General features: G+C 41.0%; 1 protein-coding gene across 1 annotated transcript; it reads left to right on the top strand.

Annotated features, from left to right (window-relative positions):
• Positions 1-1,054: 1,054 nt before the first annotated feature.
• bglapl (bone gamma-carboxyglutamate (gla) protein, like) lies at positions 1,055-1,447 on the top strand (the record flags this gene model as incomplete). The annotated part of the gene is made up of 1 exon (XM_056243594.1): positions 1,055-1,447. A coding segment is annotated over one exon (393 nt), but the record flags the coding sequence as incomplete, so codon positions are not given.
• Positions 1,448-9,111: the final 7,664 nt, after the last annotated feature.

Genomic DNA, 9,111 nt, shown 5'->3' with positions numbered 1-9,111 from the left:
CGGTATCGCCGGAGAAATATAGTATCGGTGGATCTCTAGTTTTTATGTTTGGGTAAGGGGATCATTTCATCATTTCCGTCTGGAAATCGGTCACATTCTCTTTTGCGTTACTTGAACTGGTTAAATCCCACAAGCATTTCACACTAAACATATTTGTTTTCCGTTGATGGACGAGTGGCTCTGGTTGAGGTCTTGAACGTGCTGTTTCTCAGTACACGGATCCTCTGAGATCTCTCCGCCAGCTGAATGACCTTTACATCTTCCAGCAGATTTGCAGGACCTTGCAAACATTCAGGAGCCATTGGTTATAAACCGAAGAGGATTGACTTTATAACGCACAAATGTGTACATAAGTCTTCTGTTCAGATGTATACCACATTATTATTATTATTATTGTTTATTTTATTTTATTTATTTATGTTTTTCCTGGGTCTCTTTTAAAGGTATTTTCTCATGTCATATATGCGTATACTCTGATTCTGATTCTGACTCTGACTCTGACTCTGACTCTGACTTGACTTGACTTGACTCTGACTCTGACTCTGACTCTGATTCTGATTCTGACTCTGACTCTGACTCTGATTCTGACTCTAACTCTGACTCTGACTCTGATTCTGATTCTGACTCTGACTGTGACTCTGACTCTGACTGTGACTCTGATTCTGACTCTGACTCTGACTCTGACTCTGATTCTGACTCTGACTCTGACTCTGACTCTGATTCTGACTCTGACCTGACTTGACTTGACTCTGACTCTGACTCTGACTCTGATTCTGACTCTGACTCTGACTCTGACTCTGATTCTGACTCTGACTCTGACTCTGACTCTGATTCTGACTGTGACTCTGATTCTGACTCTGACTCTGACTCTGACTCTGACTCTGACTCTGACTCTGACTCTGATTCTGACTGTGACTCTGATTCTGACTCTGACTCTGACTCTGACTCTGACTCTGATTCTGACTCTGACTCTGACTCTGACTCTGATTCTGTTTCTGACTCTGACTCTGACTCTGACTCTGACTCTGATTCTGTTTCTGACTCTGATTCTGACTCTGACTCTGACTCTGAATCTGTTTCTGACTCTGACTCTGACTCTGATTCTGATTCTGACTCTGACTCTGATTCTGACTCTGACTCTGACTCTGACTCTGACTCTGACTCTGTTTCTGACTCTGACTCTGACTCTGACTCTGATTCTGACTCTGACTCTGACTCTGATTCTGTTTCTGACTCTGACTCTGACTCTGATTCTGACTCTGACTCTGATTCTGACTCTGACTCTGACTCTGATTCTGATTCTGATTCTGACTCTGACTCTGACTCTGATTCTGTTTCTGACTCTGACTCTGACTCTGATTCTGACTCTGACTCTGATTCTGACTCTGACTCTGATTCTGATTCTGACTCTGACTCTGATTCTGACTCTGACTCTGACTCTGACTCTGTTTCTGACTCTGACTCTGACTCTGATTCTGATTCTGATTCTGACTCTGACTCTGACTCTGATTCTGTTTCTGTTTCTGACTCTGACTCTGACTCTGATTCTGACTCTGACTCTGATTCTGACTCTGACTCTGACTCTGTGTTTTGAAGTGTGTGTCCGAACGCAACACCCTTCCTGGCAGCAGTGTGTGAAGGCCCGAACACAAGCACTCGTGCCAGAGACACCACAGGCCCGCTAAAGGGCTGGTGATTATGACTTCACTGGTTTAACTTTAGTGGTAACACTGTAGAACAATGGCCCGTCATTAATACAGTAACTATGCAGGAACTACCAGTGATCTGGACCCAAAGATGTTTTTCACTTCAGAATAATGGTCCAGATCACTGGTAGAACACTAGGTAACACTTGAGTAATTAGTGATTAGTGAGAGTAAAAAAAAGACAATTGCTCACATCTCAGACACATTAATGTTGTGAATAGTAATTACTTAGTAATTCTTTGTAATTTGTCATAATTACCTATTAGTTCTTAATGATGCCAATCTCATTAAGTAATTATTGATTACCTATGAGAAACTATCTTAGTCCTAAATTCGATGTTACTTACTGATTAGTTAAGCTTGTGTCTATATCAGTAATTGTAGAAGCTGAAGGGTTAATGTAGTTCTACTCATTAGTCCTGCATTACTTCCTGCATGGTTTCTTATTAAATGACGGACTATTATTATAAAGTTTTACTACTGTAGTTAGTGTGTGATGTTGCTGTTTGAGCGTAAACAACATCTGCAAAGTTACAACTCAAAGTTCAAAGCAAAGGGAGAGATTTGCTTTTACAGAAATCACTTCTTAAGGACTACAACACACGGCTGGTAGAACTGCACGAGCTTCTTCACGGGTTAGTGACATCACAAACCTAAAATTTACATAAACCCCACCTCCGGGAACGTGATTTATAGATGATCATGACAGAATATGCTAATCATTGACTGGAAGATAGTTAACTCCACATCAGATACATAAACTCCACATCAGATACATAAACTCATCAACTAAGCGTTCAGAAATGTCCTGTTGCTTACATGTCGTCACTGAGTCTCTCCCTCTGCGCCGGGAGCAGCAGCTCATTTGCATTTAAAGGGCCAGACACAAAAACTGTGTGTTTTTGCTCACCCTCAAAAAGTGACAATTTGAACATGCTAAAAATAACTGTGGGGTATTTTGAGCTACACTTCACACACACACACTGGGGACATCAGAGATTTCTGTTATATCGTGTGAAAAGGGCATTACAGGACCTCTTTAACTGACTGTCAGCTTTGCCGTGTGAAGCTGTGCTGAACTCCCTCACGCCATCTCTCTGCGAGCTCGGATGTACGTCGGCATGGAAAGAAACTCTGACTTCATTTCTGGTTTCTTAGCGCATGTATCTGGCAGGTACGGTGCCGTGTTTAAGTGCAGAATGAGTGATGACACGCGCAGGTCTATAATTCCCCACCACATCTGCTTCTGATTGTTAACATGAAGAAAACAGACCACTGGTCCCTGTGGAGACAAACTCAAACTCAACCAGTGTCTCGGGTTACCAACCGTCCCGATCAACAGTCCAGTGTGTTCTTACAGCTCTCGTAAACATGTATAGAAACTATATAGAACTCTAGAGCCCAATTTTACAGAACCCTTTATTCCAAAAAGCTTCTATATAAAGACTTTCATGTTTAACAGGTTATTGTTTCTAGTGATGAAGAGATTCTAAAAGGTGTTTCATGCATAACATTTAATCAAAATGAAAGTAAATCCATAAAGTGATGGGAACCTCACGGTAAGTTTCATCATGTTTAGTGCATGGTCATTTTGAGTATGCATGAAGAAATGTCTGATCCGTCCCGTGTCTGTTGGATACGTCACAGAAATCACAACATAAATTGATACGGTTGATTTTAGGTTTTAATAGTTTAATTTTAGACATCTGGATTGGTTACATATAGAAAGCAGAGTAGCAGATTTAAACTAAAAATGGTACACAAGATAATCAATAAAAGAGCTCCTGCATATTTAACACGTGTCTCCAGGGTTAGCGAGAGACTTCTTTAAGAGACTAGCCCTTGTGTACCCGTTTCGATTTTCTAGTTGTTGGAAATACTGGTTAACCTTTGTTTTTTTTCTTGATATTTTGTAACTTTTTCTCATTTATCATGATGAACATGCATGCAAAGTTTCAACATGCTGTGTTTCGACATAAACAAACAAAATTACTGTTACGTTCGTGATGTTCGCGGGTCAATTTGACCCTTATAGACAGCCATTCAAAAGCAGTACAGAAAAACATTTATTTTCTGTATGTCAGGGCACTTCAACTCCAGTTGTAAAAGTGCTCTAACCCTAACCAAACACACTTCAAAAAGCTAAAATCACAGTGTTTAGAATTATTTGCAAATTACAGATGAAAATCTTTGTATATATATATTAAAAACATTTTTATAAATCATATTTTCAGATATAATGTTTTTGTAATGTTTGACAAATGTTGATATTAAAAGTTTACAGTTTGTATCTAAATCTTTGTTGTTTTTCATAGTGTGATTTTTGAGGAATTGTATTGAACCCAGTTAGGGTCGATTTGACCCGCTCCAGAAAGGCTGTGCACAGGACTCGAACAGTGCACTAGGGCTTGGCAAATCTCGTGGAGATCACATTATATCGTTAACTGTGGACGGTACTCAGGACTCAGGATATCAAAAGTATTTCTAATATGGTTGGTTTTAGTGCGAATGTTAAAAGCTGGTTATTAGATAGGTTGTTTTAGTGTTTGTATTAGTGTATTATGTGGATGTTTAATTGTGATTGTAAACTTTGCAACTGTGGAACTTATTGTAGCTCTGCAGTGATCATGCCGGAGTAACCTGTGAACCTGCTCTTCATGCAGGACCTCAACCGAAATACCTTTTTAACTTTATTGTGTTATTGTTTATTTCACTATTTTTTTGTCAAATAAATCAAATCAAATCAAAACCCCTAAAAGGTCATGAATGGAAGCCTTTACGGTTCCATAAAGAAGCTTTTCTTCTAAGAGTGTCTTTGTGCTTCTGTACAGTGTAACTAACAGATTTGTATTCATAAATATGTCTAATGTATATAAATGATAAGTCGAGTCTCCTTCATCTATACAGCGCTTTAACAGTATAGAGTTTCACAGCAGCTTTACAGTGATAACAGGAGATTACAGTAACAGAGAGTGTTTAGGCTTTACAGCAGCTCTAGAATAAAGTTATTGTCCAGATAAAGTTAGTTTTATAAGGTCACCTAATGCATGTTGAGCTTATAATCACTTTCCCCAGTTGAGCATTAATGTTGACCTTTTGATCCAAAATGATATTCATGATCATTCCAAAAGTGTAACTAATTTGAGAGCTGGAAGATGCCCGTGTGAGGGAGGACTGGGTGAAGCCTCTCCCTGGGGTGACGGGGTTTATTTAGGAGTGATGTGGATGTGGCTTACGGAGGAATAACACAGAGCTGAGCGAAGCAGGAGTGTGTGTGTGTGTGTGTGTGTGTGTGTGTGTGCGCGCGCGCGCGTGTGTGTGTGTGTGTGTGTGTGTCTGTGTGTGTGTGTGTGTGTGTGTGTGTGTGTGTGTGTGTGTGTGTGTTCACTGTGGGAATCAGCTGGAGATCCAGCAACCTGTGTTACAGCAACCTTTCCCTGGCTGGAAGCCTTCCTCGATCTTACAGCTCTTCATCCCTCTTCCTCTTCCTCTTCCTCTTCCTTACAGTCGCCGAAGACACTGAGCTCTTCATCCTCATCCTCTTCCTCATCCTCTTCCTCTTCCTCATCCTCATCCTCATCCTCAACCCTCTTCCTCATCCTCATCCTCATCCTCTTCCTCATCCTCTTCCTCTTCCTCTTCCTCTTCCTCATCCTCATCCTCATCCTCAACCCTCTTCCTCTTCCTCATCCTCATCCTCTTCCTCTTCCTCTTCCTCTTCCTCTTCCTCATCTTCATCGTGCACAGGGAGCCAATCGCATCCTCGCATCTCTGAGCGCTAATGTAATTTAACCCTGTGGCCACTGCACTGTAACTATGGTGATACGAGCTCTTGGGTCAATTGAGTGTGTGTGTGTGTGTGTGTGTGTGTGTGTGTCACCTACACGTTCCAACGGAAAGAATCTAGTCATTCTACAAATACGTCAGATATATAAATTATGATGAAAGATGATCGATTAAAGACTAATTTTCGCTGTTCCTTGCACATTAGCATATTACAAACTCAAAACATTTTTACCATTTCTAAACTAATATATTTGAACATTGGCCTCACATAAGCAGCTTCATATGAATGGCTTTTCTGCAGTTCAGGAGCTCATCTGGTGTGTTACGTCACTTCCACACGAGATCCAGCGTTGACCTTTGACCTTTCAGTGCCTTCATTGGACATTTCACCTTCGGCAAAAATGTCACCAATGATCCTGGGTTGCATTAATATCTGAAATAGTGATGAAAGACGTGAATAGCGAGTCGTTTGTGTTCTGTCCTGATCTTTGAACATCTGTCTATCACTGTGTATTTGTGGGTCTGTGTTCACATGCAGCGTCTTCGAACATGTTTGTTGAGTTAAAACATACTTCAGTCTGTCCTTGCGTCTGACGCTGGGGAAAATCCAAATGTGTGTATGATTTGTATGTCATAATGATGGCAAAATGAACTCTAACGTTGTGTAGATGTTTCGAGCTCGGCAGAATGAGTCGACTGACGCTCTGGTTGTCCGAGGCAAAGCGCGGTAATGAAAACAAATGAAGGGTCTTATTCCCGACGGAACGGGGGAGGAACTTAGTCATCAAGCTAATTTTATTCTTGTCTGGCCAAGAGACTTCATTTCCTCTGGGTGTTTGCACAGACGCTGGCTCCTCGATGCCGCATGATGGATACGGTGCCTGATGTCCGGATGGCAGATGCTGGACCTGAAACTCAAGACCCGATACTGATTCTCTTCAGGCACTCCATTCAAGAAGGCCAACATTTGGATTTCAGGTTTTGATTGTTTGCCGTTTTCTGTTTCCACATTTCCTGTGCCGGCGGATTATTAAATATCAAAACTGCATGTTATCAGAGACAGTGGAAGGACAAAACAGGCCATTGACTGTGAATGAATGAGACACTGCAACACTAAATATGCAGGAAAGGACGTTCCACATTTCAAATCAATTACTTTATTGCTAAATGCATTCTTTTCTTTTTTGCCATGGAAAATATATGCATATTAGGAAAATGTATGATACATTCTGGTTTGATTAACAGATATGGAAACTTAAAGTAGTAGTTCACTTCAGAATTAACATTTCCTGATAATTTACTCTCCCCCTCGTCATCCACAATGTTCATGTCTTTCTTTCTTCAGTCGAAAAATATTAAGATGTTTCTCCATATAGTGTCTTCAATGGGGTCCAACGGGTCGAAGGTCCAGATGTGAGTTTCAGTGCAGCTTCAAAGTCTCGACACGATCCAGCCGAGGAATAAGAGTCTGATCTAGACAAACCAGCCGACATTTATAACAAAATACACATTTATATACTTTTATCCACTAATGCTGGTCTTGCTCGAGCCGTGATGCGACACACATTACGCAATCAGGGTGAAAGGTCAAGCGTGACATAGGCGTAAGAACAGGAAATTATCAGGAAATGTTAATTCTGAAGTGAACTAATCCTTAAGCTTAGCAATAATAATAGTTATAATTCTACATTCAAATAAATTGTAGCACGACTCTAAAAGAGTTCTTAACCAAGATGTCTGGAAAGCAAACAGAATTGCTTAAAAACTATTTTCATGTAACTCATAACTAGACCTCTGGAGGCTTCGTGTGCGCTTCATTTTAGTTTATTGTTGTTCACATCATATATAATGTGTAATGTTTTCTCTCATGATTCCTCATAATCACGGCCTCCGTTGCCTGAATATAACACAACGGGATCTTCCATCACATAAAAGACTTAGGGAATGAAAAATTCATCACAGTCCCATTAAAATTATCCTTTCACCCAAAGTTGGTCAAAGTAAAAAGAGATGTTAAACTGACTTCCTCAACTTGTCAGACGCATTCACAATGTTCCCGAAAGCCCTGGTTCCCAGTTCGAGGGATAGTCCACATGGGACGAGGATTCTGGCAGGACAAACGACAATCTCCCGTGTCAGAAAGCCCAGTTATGGTTTATTCAGCGCAACCCTTTTTAGTCCCGCTCTTGACCCAATCAGGAAATACTCAAGCCTCCATTATTGTTGATCTGTTTGTACACAGTCACATCTGAAACAGGAGGAAAACATTAAAAAGCAATTAATACACCAAAAAGGGGTCTCTTAGGGGATCGGCGTCACGCTTTAAACGCCACAAACACGGGACAGCAGCTTTTAGCGAGCCTCGCGCGCGTCCCAGCAGACGCTTGACTGACAGCGGGACGAGGCCAAACAAAGCCAGTTTACGGCCAGCATAATCAATGTGACATTAGCACACGCATAATGCACGAGAGGGGAAGCGGGTCGAGTGTGTGTGTGTGTGTGTGTGTGTGTGTGCGCTTAATAAAACTACAACTGGAAACTTGCTCACTGTTTCCGGAGCTTTTAGGACGCTTTCGTCCGCACCTTTTCTCCCCTTCGAGAAGGACTTCACATCATAACACACACTTCAGAAGATCTCCGTAACACACACTTCAGAAGATCTCCGTAACACACACTTCAGAAGATCTCTGTAACACACACTTCAGAAGATCTCCGTAACACACACTTTAAAAGATCTCCGTAACACACACTTTAAAAGTTCTCCGTAACACACACTTCAGAAGATCTCCGTAACACACACTTCAGAAGATCTCCGTAACACACACTTCAGAAGATCTCCGTAACACACACTTTAAAAGATCTCTGTAACACACACTTTAAAAGATCTCCGTAACACACACTTTAAAAGATCTCCGTAACACACACTTTAAAAGATCTCCGTAACACACACTTCAGAAGATCTCTGTAACACACACTTCAGAAGATCTCCGTAACACACACTTCAGAAGATCTCCGTAACACACACTTCAGAAGATCTCCGTAACACACACTTCAGAAGATCTCCGTAACACACACTTCAGAAGATCTCCGTAACACACACTTTAAAAGTTCTCCGTAACACACACTTCAGAAGATCTCCGTAACACACACTTCAGAAGATCTCCGTAACACACACTTCAGAAGATCTCTGTAACACACACTTCAGAAGATCTCCGTAACACACACTTCAGAAGATCTCCGTAACACACACTTTAAAAGATCTCCGTAACACACACTTCAGAAGATCTCCGTAACACACACTTTAAAAGATCTCCGTAACACACACTTCAGAAGATCTCCGTAACACACACTTTAAAAGATCTCCGTAACACACACTTCAGAAGATCTCCGTAACACACACTTTAAAAGATCTCCGTAACACACACTTTAAAAGTTCTCCGTAACACACACTTCAGAAGATCTCCGTAACACACACTTCAGAAGATCTCCGTAACACACACTTCAGAAGATCTCCGTAACACACACTTTAAAAGATCTCTGTAACACACACTTTAAAAGATCTCCGTAACACACACTTTAAAAGATCTCCGTAACACACACTTTAAAAGATCTCCGTAAC

This window comes from Rhinichthys klamathensis, unplaced genomic scaffold (assembly GCF_029890125.1).
Source record: "Rhinichthys klamathensis goyatoka isolate OS25496 unplaced genomic scaffold, OSU_Roscu_1.1 h1tg000815l_1, whole genome shotgun sequence".
In the NCBI taxonomy this organism is placed as follows: Eukaryota; Metazoa; Chordata; class Actinopteri; order Cypriniformes; family Leuciscidae; genus Rhinichthys; species Rhinichthys klamathensis.
The sequence above is the reverse complement of the archived record's forward strand: the minus strand, read 5'-3'. Positions and strand labels throughout refer to the sequence as shown.